General features: G+C 39.7%; 1 protein-coding gene across 1 annotated transcript in view; it reads right to left on the bottom strand.

The window, feature by feature from the left end:
- Positions 1-14220, bottom strand: part of rhbdl3 (rhomboid, veinlet-like 3 (Drosophila)) — a 54971-nt gene extending 40751 nt beyond the window's left edge. Inside the window, exons 1-2 of the mRNA XM_037690577.1 lie at positions 14169-14220; positions 10198-10356 (exon numbers count right to left, since the gene is read on the bottom strand). Coding sequence (XP_037546505.1) covers positions 10198-10356; positions 14169-14216 — 207 coding nt within the window. The 5' untranslated portion in view covers positions 14217-14220. The remainder of the gene's footprint in view (positions 1-10197; positions 10357-14168) is intronic.
- Positions 14221-15594: the final 1374 nt, after the last annotated feature.

Below are 15594 nucleotides of genomic sequence, written 5' to 3'. Positions count from 1 at the left end.
TTCACCAGTTCAGTTATCACTCTCTTCAGTTCAGTTATCACTCTCACCAGGTCAGTTAAAACTCTCACCAGTTCAGTTATCACTCATCAGTTCAGTTATCACTCTCACCAGTTCAGTTATCACTCATCAGTTCAGTTATCACTCTCATCATTTCAGTTATCACTCTCATCAGGTCAGTTACCACTCTCATCAGTTCAGCTATCACTCTCACCAGTTCAGTTATCACTCTCACCAGTTCAGTTATCACTCTAATCAGTTCAGTTGTCACTCTCACCAGTTCATTTATCACTTTCACCAGTTCCTAATTCCAAACAAGGAGACAGAGTCCAAACGGGGGATCAGAGGAGACAGATGTCCAAAAACAGAGGCTTAGAGGAGACACAGTATTTTCTGTAGCTGCTCCAAGATTATGGAACAATCTCCCTCTTCCCATCAGACGATGCCCTTCACTGTCCATTTTAAAAACTCTTTTAAAAATGCATTTTTATTCTCTTGCTTTTGGCACCGCCTGAGACCTGCTCTGCACTACTGTTTTGTTGGTTATAGTGGTTTTACGGTTTAAACTGTGTGATTCTTGTGTTTGATTTTACATGGGCAGCACTTTGTTGCATCTGTGGCTGTTTTAAAGGGTTTTATAAACAAAATTATTATAATATTTTATATGTGTCTCAGCAGCTGCAGTTAAATCGTTCTGCTGTTATGTGCCACCACCCCAACCACTAATGAGTCACCATGAGCGTGGGCCTATATCAGGAAATGACTCAGGGGCATAAACTTGAAGGTCGTGCCAATCACCTCAGTGAGCATCAGCGAAAGTGAAACAATTTTAACTTAAAATAAAACAAACATGGTTTATAATGAGAAAAAAAAACACTTTTGCTGCTTATAGTACTGAGTATATATATATATATATAACAAGCAGAAGCTAGCTAACAGTGCAGCCTACTTGTGCAGCAAAGATAATAGGATGACAGAAGATGCACCACCTGCGGCGTTTGTGAAGCTCTGATGCAAAGAAATATAGGAGAGAAAAACAGAGTCTCCCATATAAGCACAATTTATTCTGGTACACCAACAGTTGGACAAATTTGAATGGCAAAACCCAAACCATGACCATGGTGGACGTCACATAGAAAACACAGTCTTAAAGGCAATGAATGATCACATAAAAAGTACACAGAATATCAGTAATACTAAATTGTGTGGTAAAACCTTAATTTACCAAATGCATACCTTTCCTCTTTCCAACTGCTGAAGTCTCCTCATAATGAGCACTGAAATAACCAAGCTGCCAAACACAAATCATGAACCAAGCTGTCCAACCTGATGAGCTGAACTCAGACAACTGATTGTCTGCTAATCAAGCAAATGTCTTATCAAAGGCTAACTCAACTTTTAGGGCTATGTAAAATTTAGAAATCAAAGTTGTTATAAAATGACAGCTGTTAGCTCGTCAGTCCTGTAAGAGTTAAACTTTTTTTTTTTCTGAATGAAGTTTAAAGAGCTATCTACAGCAGCTAGAACGATAACATCCACAAGTTCAAGTTCAAGGTCCTTTAGTGTCATTCACATCACATGTGGCACATGAGGTGGAATGAAATTATGCACCTAGGGTCCCAGTTACACCCAAAATAGCAAAAATATAAAGTATAAAAAGAAACAGAATACAAGGATCTAAGATATACACGAAAATATACGCTAAACGATCTAAGATATACACTAAACACTAATAATGTAAAATACAGCATATCAACAGCAGCCTGAGCATTAGTCTGTGGTGAGCAGATGGATATGTATGAATACAGCAGCATGAGACAATCAGCAGCATGGATAATCAGCAGCACAGATGAGTCACATATCACCAATTAAAGTGGCATTACAGTGATTTTTTTTCTTACAGTGATTATCCTGGTTACGGATTCAAGCGTCTAACAGTTTCAGGGTAGAAACTGTTCCTGAGTCTAGTGGTTCTACACTTAATGCTCCACAACCTTTGCAGGGTGGCACAGCGGAGCAGTGGTTAGAGCTCTAACCTCAACGAGAATGTTGCAGGTTTGTCTCCTGGTCTGGGGTCTTTATTAGTAAATGGTAAATGGAATGTATTTATAAGATCAAATAGAACTTTATTAATCCCACAGGAAGCTGTTTATTATTATAGTTCATTGTTGTTATATAGCGCCTTTCTATCTTATCAAGATACTCAAAGCGCTTTACAACACAATATTTGCCCTCATTTACCCATTCATACAGCACTCTACTAGATCTATACAAAGAATAATCAGTGCTTTATCACATTCATACACTGATGGGACAAACGTCTGAGGCAATGAGGGGTTCTGCTCACGTATGATTGTGCAGCTATTCATCCAGGTTGCCATATTGTAAAGTTTGCAGATGATACAGCGGTGGTTGGATGCATCACAAACAATGATGAGTCCAGCTACAGGCAGGAGGTGGAACACCTGGAGGGTTGGTGCAGGAAGAACAACCTTCACATCAATGTGAAGATGACGAAGGAGATGATTGTGGACTTCAGAAGGAACAAACACATCTACTCCCTGTGAACATAGGAGGATCTGTGGTGGAAGTGATCTCCAGCTACAAGTACTTGGGTGTACACATGAATGACAACCTCAACTGGGGCAACAACACCACCAGCCTGATCAAGAAAGCTCATCAGAGACTCTACTTCCTCAGGCGGCTGAGACAAGCTGGTCTGGGAAGCTCAGTCCTCACCTCCTTCTACAGGTGTGCAGTGGAGAGTATCCTGTGCTCCAGCATCAACATGTGGCAGAAAGAAAAGATTTGCAGAGAGTGGTGAAGGCTGCACAGAAGACTGTTGGAGTCAGCCTCCCCACCATCACAGACATTTACACCTCCAGATGCAGGAAGAGGGCCACCTGCATCATGAAGGACCACACTCACCCAGCACATACACTTTTTGCGCTGCTCCCCTCAGATAGGAGGTTGAGGAGAATTAAGTGCAGAACCACTAGACTGAGGAACAGCTTCTACCCTGAAGTTGTTACACTCAAAAATCTCTAATAAGGATAATCACTGTGAAAAATCACATCATGTTGCTGCTGATCTGTTTCATGTTGCTGCTGATCTGTTTCATGTTACTGTGTTCATTCATACTCATCTGCTCACACAGACTCATGTTCGTGCTGCTGTTCGGCGTATTGCTTTTATACCACTAGTGCTTAGTGTATTTTTAGTTAACGTTCTTAGTTCATATCTTAGGTCTTGATACTGTTTTCCTTTGACATTTTATACCTTTGTTGGATGTAACTGGGACCATGTGTACACAATTTCGTTCCACCAAATGTACCACATGTGGTGCCTATGACAAATAAAGAACCTTGAATCCTCGAATCCTTCAGTGTTTTGCCCAGGGACACTTTGGCATGTGACTGCTGGTGGAATTGAACCCCCAGCTCTTGCATTGGAGGATAACTGCTTTAACCACTCAGCCTCAGCCACCTGATTAGCAGAGTTTGTATGCTATCCTCCTCATATATGTGTGTTTTCTCCAAGTAGTCCAGTTTCCTCCCACAAATCAAAAACATTCAGGTTAGGTTAATCAAAACTCTAAATTGTCCTTATATGTGAATAAGCATGTGACTGGTTTTTTGTTTGTTTAATCTGTCCGGGGTGTCCCCCACCTCTCACACAGTGACTGCTGGAGATAGCCACCTGCGACCTGGGCCTGCGACCCAGAAAGGAGAAGCAGGTAAAGAAAAAGGATGAAAGAATGGAACTTTTCCAAGGAACCCCTTCAAAACACCTAAACTATCTATTTAAGAGACTTGAACTCAAAACAATCACAGAAATCATGTCATTTTTTACTCATTTACAAAATGTAGTGATATTTTATATCAGTCATCTTGATCCAAAAGGCTTCCGGTTGGACTGACAGGGATTCAAAAGGAAGGATTACACAACGTCTATGATTTAGAATCGGCTGGGGTTCCCATCAGAACCTGTCAATCTGAGCCCTGTTTGAAACAGTAGCTGCTTGATTTACATGAAAATCCAGTGGTTCAGATCTGTTTTAGTTAAATGTGTGTAAAGATCAAAGTTAAAGCAACTTCTTCTATTTTCTAAGGTTCATTACCTGTGGCCTGTCAACCTGTCGACTCTAAAGGTTAATCAGCAGTAGATAAAAATGTTTCTTAAAGTTTCATTGAAATCCGTCCAGTGGTTTATGCACTATTTTGCTAAGTCACAATGCACACATACACAAACAATCACCATATTTTTCAGCCTATGAGTCACAGTTTTTTGCATAATTTGCATGCCCTGTGACTTATACACCGAAGCGACGTATTTATGGATTTTTTCCATGTTTATAAACCGATTTTTGGCTGAGATATGACAATTCTCATTAATTCTGACTGAAAATATTGAACACTACCATTTTCATCCACTAGATGGCACTCGAGTAGTATGGCATGCCTTTGTGTCATGTAATAGGTAAAAGTGGCAATTAATGACACAATCAGCTTGCCACAGATGACACCTTCGTCCAGCTCGCCTGGATCAACCGTCAAATCAGCTTCATTTCGCTGCGCCGCCTCGGCAAAATGGAGCTAATTTGACTAATGAAGTGCATTTATTAAGTAAAAGTTCAACTGAGACACACCTTTGCTATAAAGTTGAGCAAAGAAACAATTGTTTTAGGTGCTTATCTTGTTAAATTTCGAAGAAATGCAAAGTGAGTCGTTCCTCTGAGCACTCCCGCTTTAGCAAATCGGGTTTTGTAATGCAACTGATTTGACCATCAAAGTGCATTTATTAAGCAAAAGTTAGACTGAGACACACCTTTACTATAATTTTGATCAAACAAATTGTTTTTAAGTGTTAATCTTGTTAAATTCTTGTTAAAGTCCTCCCGTGCACCCTCCCGTGGCCACCATTTGGCAGCCAATCGATTTGTGACACAACACCGGCCCATATTTCCGGGTTGTCAGTGGTGACGTGTAACAAACGTGACGCGTCAGAAGTGATGCATAATAGATGCAACATATACAGCAAAGCGACATATTTATGGATTTGTCCACTTTATTAGATATATTTGAACTGATGCGACTTAAAAGGTTGTGTGACGTGTACAGCGGAAAATACGGTATATGTTTGTCTGCCTTTTCATGTTGCAGTGACCCAGTTTGTTTCCTTTGGTTTCACAGGCTGCTTGGTTATACATGCTCTACTCCAATAATGGTCCGAGTATCAACATAAAGACAGCTAAACATTTCTTTACGTGCTGTGTTTTTTCATTCATTCAACTTTTATTTAGACAGGTAAATCCTATTGAGCCTCGAGGACTCATTTACAAGAAAGACCTGATTAAAGTGTTCATTAATGTTGATTAAAACTAACAGGACATGGCTTTCTCTCACTTGTAGTCACAAAGGCTGAAACATCACCTGTTGCATTTGCTGATATAATAAGCTTCCAAGAGCTGTATTGCTCTCAAGATAGGAGACAAGTCCAAACCATGCAATTTTACTCTGATTTATTCCACTTTGTAAAAAAAAAACAACATCCAAGAAAAACAGTGCAGTAAAGTGCAGATATTTCCAGAAATATGAAGCTACTTTGAGGCAGTTTTGGCCCTGACCAGCCAGGCAAAACTTCAGAGTGATGTATGAGACAGAGTTGAACAGAAAAAGGCAAATAGACAAACTGAAAAAAGCAAAAGAAAGAGGAAAAAAGCTGAGAGTATGCATGAAGAAAGAAAGAAAGAGGTGAAGGTGAAGAGGAGGAAGAGACTGAGAGGAGCGAGCCGTGATCTGAATGCTGCTGGTGACGCAGCAGCGAAAGGCAATTACTGACAATCATGCTGATGGAAGACTTGCTGTGCAAAGAAGAGACGGTGCCAAATAAACCTATCACAATCAGTCTCTGTCTGTCCTTGCCTCTGCATCTCCATTATCCCTCCAGACGTGTCTCTACACTTCATGCCAACATACCATCTTTACATTTGTTGCTATAAAATGTACCAGTTGCCAGCCACTGCCATTGAAACAGTGGTGGTGTAGAGGAACATATATCTGTGATATATTATCCATAAATTAAACGGATTCATTCATTTTTCTGGACTGAATAATATCGTGCATTGAAATTAAATGTGACGTGAGACGTTAATTTTCTTTGACCCATCAAATGAATGCGGTCATTTATTAACAGAATCATAGTTTAACATCACACATTTACATTAATTTGGCAAATTGATTTCAACAACAGCTTAATTAATTAGCTTTATAGTTAGAAAACCATACGGCCATGGTTTCCTCACTTCAAGCATTACAACAGACATTTCTGAAAATATCTGGATTAATTACTAGCAAGATAGAAGAGTTTAAAGATGGAAATGAGGTTTATCTTGAGAGAGATGGGTGAGGGAATTTGTCTGTCATAACCAGAACAACACGCTCCTTTGGACCCAGCTTAACCAACGGTACACTTTGCGGTTGAAGATCGACTCTTTTACCTTTGCAGACGATAGTTCGGCCTCGGTGTAGAGTTGTCTTTCAACGCTTTACAGCGTCTCCGTAAGGATAGTAGGGAACCGTTCGGAGTCGTGAGATCATCCCAGAACAGACTTCTTCATAGTTCCTCTGAACTTCTCTCGTTCAGCTCAGTTGCAGTTGTTCTCCAGCATTCTGAACTCTGCATTCTCTCTCCGCACTCTACTGCACTCTATTTCAGCATTTTCTGAACAGGAAGTGTTGAACCTTTTAAAGAGTTCTGTTTCCGGTTCATTTGAGAACTTCCTGATTGGTCGATCAACCAAACAGGGGTGTGTTTTAGTGATGTAAGAGGTTATTAAAAGTCAAGGGAAAAAGATTAGATTGTTTAAGAACAGACAGAAGATGTTATGAAGAACCGAGACTTCGTGGAGTCAATTCTCTCATATCTGTCTGAAAAAGTTAAACATGACATTTCTTTCCAGTAAACTTACAGTTGACCGAAACTTGACCTTTGACCAACTTACACTTGCTCATTTCAGACAGAAGATCAAGAAAAATGAATAATTACTTTGTAACAGACCTTAACTTGATTTCTACTTTGAATGAGGATTAAAAATTCATTAATACTTTCACAGTTGATTTAAAATGAGTAGTTCACTTCAACATTTAAAATGGTTTGAACTAACACACTTTGATTATCAAGACATTTGTAAGATAGTAATGATAATAGAAAAAGAGAGTGTTCTTTCAATTGATCAGTGCAGGACACTTAGAAAGTCTCTGGATGGACTTGATTTTGTGTTTCTGGACTCAAATCAATGAAATACAGTTCTTGTCCCAGGAAGGCCCTCAAGGTCAGGATTTGACCTGAGGCTTAGTTCACTACAGTGGGCACAACAAACCAAAAAGTTAACCCATATTCTGCTAAATAAAAACGTAGCTTTGCTAATGCTAAACCACTAAACAGGTTAAAAAAATTGCAGACGTTAATGCTAAACCGCTAACTGCTTTGATGAGTGTCGCTCAGTCTGCATCACTCATCTTCGTCTCCTTCCAGCTGAAGCTGCGTCAACTAATCACATCTTGTCACGTGTACAGTCAATAGTGTGCCTAACGGAGCCTTCGGGATACGCCCACAAAAGACAGGAACATGCTTATGAATTCTGTTACCAGACTTAACATTGGCAAAACCTAATTTAGCGGAAGCTAATTCCACTAACGCGTTCAAAAATTTGTGAAAACGTTTATACGCTAAATGAAAAAGAAGGTTTGTGGATTAGCTGGACTGTGCTCATCACTGTATCTCAGTCTACAGAATGCTCCTCTCTGATGCTCTTTTTTCCACTCAGAACTTGCAGCTTTAGCTGATATATTGTGAACCTGCAAAATATGTTTACACTGTTTATAACATACAGTGGTGATAGAAAGTTCATGTAGCCTTTATAATTTTCTATATTTCTGCATACAAAGTGACCTAAAACATCATCAGATTTTCACACAAGTCCTAAAAGTAGATAAAGAGAACCTAGTTAAATAAATGAGACACAAATATTACACTTGATCATATATTTATTGAGGAAAATGATCCAATATTAGATATTTGTGAGTGGTAAAAGTATGAGAACCTTTGCTTGCAGTATCTGATGTGAAAATCTGATGATTTAGGTCAGATTTATGCAGAAATATAGACAATTATAAAGGCTTACAAACAATCAAGCACTACTGAATATGGTGAAAATGACCAAATGTAGACAAATTACATTCTCTGCAAAAACAAACAAACAAACAAACAAAACAATGCTGAGTGAAAAATTAATTTGCTGAAATGAAGAAACTGAAATTAAGTTGTTACAGCTAAAAACCTGAACAATAGCTAAACAATAAAGGTAGACCCATGTTAGGGAAAACTCAAAAGGACCACAAGAGTAGCTAAAAGCTAAAGTAGCAAAAGACTAGTTAAAAATTAAAAATAGCATTAGGACAGCTAACAGCTAAAACAGAATAGCAGTAGCTAAAAGTAGCAAAAGGCAATCTAAAACATAAAAAGCAGAAGAATGGCTAAAAGCAGAAAGTAATAAAGATTAAATCAAAGTTAAACATAGCAAAAGGCTAGAAGCAAAAAAACAGAGCAACAGCTAAAAGACAAAAGTACTTTAAAACTTTTCTTTAGCCAATATACTTTTACAATCTGAAAAAAAAAAGACGTATCAAAGCAAATATCTACATATAATAGATATTTAAACAGTCCCAAGGTCAAAGGTCCATTGTTTTACTACTCCTACTGTTTGTCACAGTAGTCTTAAAAACAGTTTTGGTAGTGAAAATTTCTGCCATCAAAGTTCACATATGTATTAGGGATTAATCTCAGCTACTACCACACCAGGATTTAGGTCAGTATCTGTAAAACTGACTCAGTGAAAGACATTTTAAATGGTAAATGGACTGTACTTACTGTATATATAGCTTTTCTACTTTGTATATCAAGACACTCAAAGCTCTTTACAACACAATCTGTGCCCTCATTTACCCATTCATACATCACTCTACTAATATTCAGTATTTTATCACATTCATACACCGATGGGACACACATCAGAGGCAATGAGGGGTTCAGTGTCTTGCCCAGGGACACTTCAACATGTGACTGCTGGTGGAATCGAACTCTCAACTTTTGCATTGGAGGACGACTGCTCTAACCACTCAGCCACAGCCGCCCCATTTTAAGGTTTGCTAAGTTTAGTTGTCGTGACAACTAAACTTAGCTGAAGGTCTTCAGTTAGCTGTAGATGTACGTCCAATCATTGCAAATTTCCTCACAGTTTGTCCAGAGGCTTAAGAGTTCGGTGACAGAGACACAAACACCAACACAAGCTAAAACACAATCGTCCTCCTTTGCCTGTTTGGATGCAGGTGAAAAACAACAACTGTACACCCACAATGATGAACACTTCTCATTTGTCTCCATCACACTTCCTGTAACACACTCTCACTGCTTTTTGACATTTTCCAACGTACATTCCTCACCCACTGTCTCACATAATTAACAGCTCAGATGAACAGGACACACACACACGCACGCACGCACGCACACACACACACACACACACACACACACACACACACACACACACACACACACACACACACACACACACACACACACACACACAAACAAGGAATTCTATTCAGTCCGGAAAAAACTGCCCCCCCCCCCACCCCCACCCCAGCCCCTTTGTTCCCCACAGAACGACTCGTACTCCAGGAGCACTCGGCAGACCTGGGTTCAGCCTTCTCTGTGGAGCTGAAGCAAGTGAAAGGAAACAAGGAGGCCAGGAGGCAGCGAGCACAGATGGAGGTGCCTCAGTCAGGCTGCCGTTTGAAGGGGAAACTAAAAGTGGGGCAAGGTGAGAGTAAAGAGCGGAATTCATCACAACGCTGAGAATCATTTCCTCTCAGGATAAATCCCCACCTTGTAGCCGAGGTGATCTTGGACTATAGATTCTGGAGCTTTGTATGAAAATTTGATTTAAAAAAATGCAAACAATTTTGAATGTAGGATGTTTTTAATGGAGGGATATGGCTGTAAATGACAAATAATCCTTACATTTGTGCTCCCAAAGCCAAGTCCAAAAATGGTCTGATATTGTTTCCAACTGACAAGACCCATTGAATACATTCTGCATCCTTCCTCATCTCTCAGTGGCTTTCTTCTGCATCTTACCAGGTTGACAAAGTCCTGGTAGCAGATCTTTCCATCAGCGTTGCCGTCAGCGAGCGCCAGCAGGACTTCCAGTTTGTGGGGGTCGAGTTCAGACCCGTGGGTGGCCAGCAAGTCCCTGAACCGCTCTGTGCTGATGAAGCCCGAATTATCTGGGTCGTACTGCAAGTGAACATACAGAGGAGGTGCACAGGCAATTAAGACTATTTGCAATCTTTTTTCAGTACTCGTACAGATATTTTGCTTGCACTAAACGGTAAAACACGAGTAAACACAACTAAAGTTACTCCTCAGGCAGAGCCGACATGCAGGACACGAAAGGCAGTACAGACGGGCCACAAACAAGTTTCTGAGGCGTCAGGATCGAAGAGCGCAGCCAAAGATTACAGGAAACCATCAACTGAGGTTCAGAGTCTTAAAGTGATGACATGGTTGATTTATTGAGATTAGAGGTTTTATTGAGATTAGAGGAAAAAACCTGACATTTATTTACGCGGGGTTTGCAAAAGTATTCAGCTTCTTGGTATTCTTTGTATGGGCAGCACGGTGGAGCAGTGGGTAGAGCTGTGGGTAGAGCTGCCACATCTCAGCAAGAAGGTTGCCGGATTGAATCCTGACCAGGTGACCTTTCTGGGTGGAGTTTGCATGTTCTCTCCGTGCAAGCGTGGGTTTTCTCTGGGTACTCCGGTGTTCTCCCATGTTAGACTGATTGGTAACTCTAAATTGTCTCTAGGTGTGAGTGAGAGAATGAATGGCTGTTTGTCTCATTTGTCTCTATGTGTCCCTGTGATGGACTGGAGTCATGTCCAGGGTGTCCCCCCACCACTCACACAGTGACTGCTGGACATGGGCACCAGTGACCACCGTGGCCTGAAAAGGAACAAGCTGGTAAAGATAATGGATGGATGGTTTTCTTTGTATTTAGTTGCTTTAGAGCCTGGAATTTAAATAAATGTTCAGTTTAATTAGCAGACCTACACAAACTGGTTCTGAATAATGAAGCTTTTTATCATGCAGAGAACAACATTGCTACAATGAAGCATGGTGGTGGCAGCTTCATGCTGTGGGGATGTTTTTCATTAGCAGGGACTAGGAAACTTAAATAAAGATGGTACAAAGTATAAATTACTGACATGTGTTTGAGTCTTTTGGGACAATAACACTTTGCTAAATCAACGCTCCACCGGTTATTGAACCACTTAAAGGTCCTGAACTGGTTTAGTCTAAGTCCAGACCTTGATCCAACTGGTTCTATTTAATGAGTGCCGGACACAAGCAACACCATCCAACCTGCAGCAGTTTGATCATGAAGGAGTCAGATTTTCCCAGTTCCCAGTTGTTTTGTGTAGAACCCATGTGCAGACACAAACAAAACAAAAGCTGACAGGGCAGCAACAACTTACTTGGGTTAATGGAACAATGGAGGAACAGAACACGACGGGCTGGAAAGCACAATACACGGACAAAGGAGAAACACAGAGACACTGAATTTAAAGGGAGACTAAAGAGACTGGAATGACGAACACCTGGGGTGATTAAGATTTGAGACAGGTGCGACAGGAGCTGACAACAAGGAAGAAAACACTGGGAGTGCAGGAAACACAAGGATCTAAAGAAATAACTGAACAAAATACAGATGCCCACAGCTGGTGGTTAAAAGTAGCTTTACGAAGCACTGATTTGAAACATATGCATTCACCATCTTTTGTTTGAGATATTGTACAATAATTTAATTCAAGTTTTTTCATAAGTTTACTTGTTAAAAAAAATGGACATACATTTAAAATCTTGGCTGTATAGAACAATATAGAAAGAATACCAGGGTGTGGGTGGGATGAATACTTTTACAACCACTTGTAAGAAAGCAAAAATGGTCAAACAAACAAGAAATTATTCAGAAAAAAAAATACATTTGGAAATTTGGAAAATACAAAATACCACTTATTTCTACTTTTATTACCATTTCATAAAAGCTGTAAATTACAATTCTTGTTGATAACCGAACTTAAAAAATGTATCTGTATTTAGAACATTAAACTAGGCCTGTCGCGATAAACAATAAATCAATTAATCGCATGATAAATGAAAATTATCAACTCATTTTCATTTATCGGCTTTATCATTTCTTCGTGTCTCTCTCTTTCTACTGAAGACACTGGATGACAAAAGGCTCAACTCCGGTGCTCTTCACTGACCCCTCCCTTTCTCTTTTCTCTTCAAAATCTGTTTTAACTGTCCAAAATCATGTTTTTGGATCGTTAAAAGCAGCTAAGCTGAGAAGCTAAGCTATGAGCTAAGCTAACAGGCCGACCTTGGGAAAAAACCTCCGTCTTGTTTAAGCTCCAAAATTCCCAGTTGAAACCAGTGCCTTTGTGTAAAAAGTTGATTTTCTCTGCAAAAAGAAGCTGAAAACTTGTTTACTGATTTTTTTATTAAAAGCTTTGTGAGAAAAATGCTATGCTAAAGAGCTCAAACCACAACAAGCAGCCACCATTTTGAGAACTGGAAAACAGGAACGAGAGACAGCTCATGTCACGTCAATGGGCCTCCCTCCCATTTTTCTTAAAGAGACACGCTGCTCTCTCCCTCACTATCCATCCTTTGGTTCAAACAGTTTTATACTGCCATCCAGTGGTTAAAAAAGGCACTACACATAAAAATGAACCAACATTTATTCTTAAATTTGACAATAATTACTAATTATTGTCAAATTTCAAACAATGCTATCGTTTATCGCAATAATTTCTGAGACAATTAATCGCCCAACAAAATTTGTTATCGTGACAGGCCTACATTCAACATACCCCAAAAGATAGGACATATAAAATACTGTTTGAGGTGATGATCCCGTCTGAGTTGGACAAAAACCTTTCTTTATTTTCTTAAGAAATACTACAAATAAAAGTGAAAACTATACTTTTCATGGTGGTGGGAAATAAAAAAAATCATTGAACTTAAAAAGAGCTTTTCTGCTGTATTACAGGTCTCTCTTGTAAGAGTCCTCATGGCTCAATGAGACTAGCCTGTATAAATGAAGGCTGAATGAATGAAAATTTACTGAAGGTTGGAAGGGTTCAGTTATCTGTGTGATTAGTCAATGTTTTATTTTCTACTCATTTCCACACAGGATGCCGTGAAATAGCTCCACACATGACTCTGTTAAGCTCTGCCGCTGTGTGCAGGATGCCGTGGGATTAGAGGAAAATTATGAGCCAAAGCAGGTTTATAAAATACGTAATGTGTATAATATATCATAAATACTTAGAATCAGCACCTCTGATGTCAATTTAAAATTCATAATTTTGTGGAGTGTGTGTTTTATCTTTGTGATGATCTGAACAAAGATAAATAACTCATTATTTAAAAATAAACAAGTTAAATTGATATAAAACCCATTTGAAGCATCTGTTTATTATACATGCCTCTCTAGCAGCAGATTTTCACTTCTTTCCAGCACCCTCTGTGTTGCTCTGACATCTTTTCTTGGCTGTAAGTTCACCGGTGTTTGAACCAAAAGAATGTAAACGTAGCAGAGAAGACTTCTGGGCAATGCTTGAACATTTTCATCATTAAAACATGTTGCACACGTCTGTCAAACTGCTTGTGTGATGGTTTTGCTGCAGCTTCTACCCCTGATGAGGTGAAGCTGGGTTGTAGAAGAGTCTGGGATCAAGCTACAGGTGGAGCTCGTTAAAATGTTGCTCAGAAGGTCCAAAAGCAACTTTTCATGACAGATCTTTGAAGTGTCTTTACCTTCCATTGACAGATTTCCTCACATAAATCTAATTTCCCTTCATCTCAGCCTGACGTCACTTTTTCTTTCATGGACACACAGTGTTGCACACTTTAAATCTGATCCTTCAGTGAGCTCTTCAATAAACACTATTTTGCTAACAGTACAAGCATAAACACAACAAATACAAAGTACATACAGTTTCAGCTCTTTGCTATTAAAAACAAAAAACAGAACCAACCTTTTCTTGCAGCAGAACGGGCAGTTTCTGCTGGAGACATTTTGTCATGATGAAGAATTTGTGTGTGAGTTCATGTCACTTTGTTTGGCCCAGACTGCACAGCCCAGTTTCTCTCCAGGACTATAAAGGATTACAGTCCAATCCAAAACCCACCCCACACAACTACCTCCCACCCCCGTCTTTCACCCCCACCCCTTCCCAAAACTGCCATTCACCCTCATCATCCCTCCTAACCAGACAACAGCCCCTATCCCTACGAGATTCCTCACTGAGAAACAAGAGACATTAATAAATGAGCCTGTTGTTTACGTCATGATAGATATTGACTGTTTCCCCACATGCAGATCCGTTTATCTTCATGTGAATGAGCAGCCTGTGCAGCCGACAGCTGGCTGCTGGGTGGAGGAGCTCATACGAGTATGACCCGGCGTTCCCATTCCTAAATGGGGATTGTGTTCTTCTGATGTAGGGAACAAGTATGAGACACAATGACAAATATTTGACTTTACAGTGAGTAAAGTAACACTAAGAGCAGTCTTATTGGAGCTGAATAATGTAGAACAGCATGTACGGTTTCATTTTTATGAATTGAATTGTGCAGTTAAGAGAGCTGCGTTGCTTCAGTGCAACACAGACATTTTGTTCACAATTTTAGAGATTTTGCACCACTTGTGTGCAAATTATACATCAGAACTTAAGACTTGATCAAGAATAAGGCGCTTTGACTTTTGGTAGTAGTACTGGTATTACTATACTTTTCGCTGTATAAGTCGCACCTTTTTGCATATATTAGGATGTCTGTGACGTATACAGGAAAGCAATATATTTATGTTTTTTTTCCCAAATTTATAACCCAATTTTTGGCAGAGATCTGACAATTTCCTTCATTTGACATGGGAAATATTAAGCACTACCATTTTCAGCCACTAGAGGGTCCTCAACTAATATGGCAAGCCAAGTGTCTCATTGATAAGTAAAGGTGGCTATTAATGAGACACTTGGCTTGCCATACCAAGCTACCTTTGTCTCGCTCCAGAACTTGTGGAGCAAATGTCCAATCAGCTTCATTTCGCCGCGCCGCCCGGGAGAAATGCATCTAATTTGACCATGAAAGTGCATTAAGGAAAAGTTAGACTGAGACACACCTTTGATATAATTTTGAGCAAACAAATAATTGTTTTTAAGTGCTAATCTTGTTAAATTCTTGTTAAAAGTCCTCCCATGCACACTCCCGCGGCCACCATTTGGCAACCAATCGATTTTTGGCACAGCACCTGCCCACATTTCCGGATTGTCAGTGGTGTAGTGAACTAAGCCTCAGGTCAAATCTGGCCCTGAGGGCCTTCCTGGGACAAGAACTGTCATTCCATTGATTTGAGTCCAGAAACACAAAATTAAGTTCATCCAGAGACTTTCTAAGTGTGTC

The sequence above is a fragment of the Nematolebias whitei genome, chromosome 16 (assembly GCF_014905685.2).
Source record: "Nematolebias whitei isolate Nwh7 chromosome 16, NemWhi1, whole genome shotgun sequence".
Classification (NCBI taxonomy): Eukaryota; Metazoa; Chordata; class Actinopteri; order Cyprinodontiformes; family Rivulidae; genus Nematolebias; species Nematolebias whitei.
This window is presented reverse-complemented; position numbering and strand designations above follow the sequence as displayed.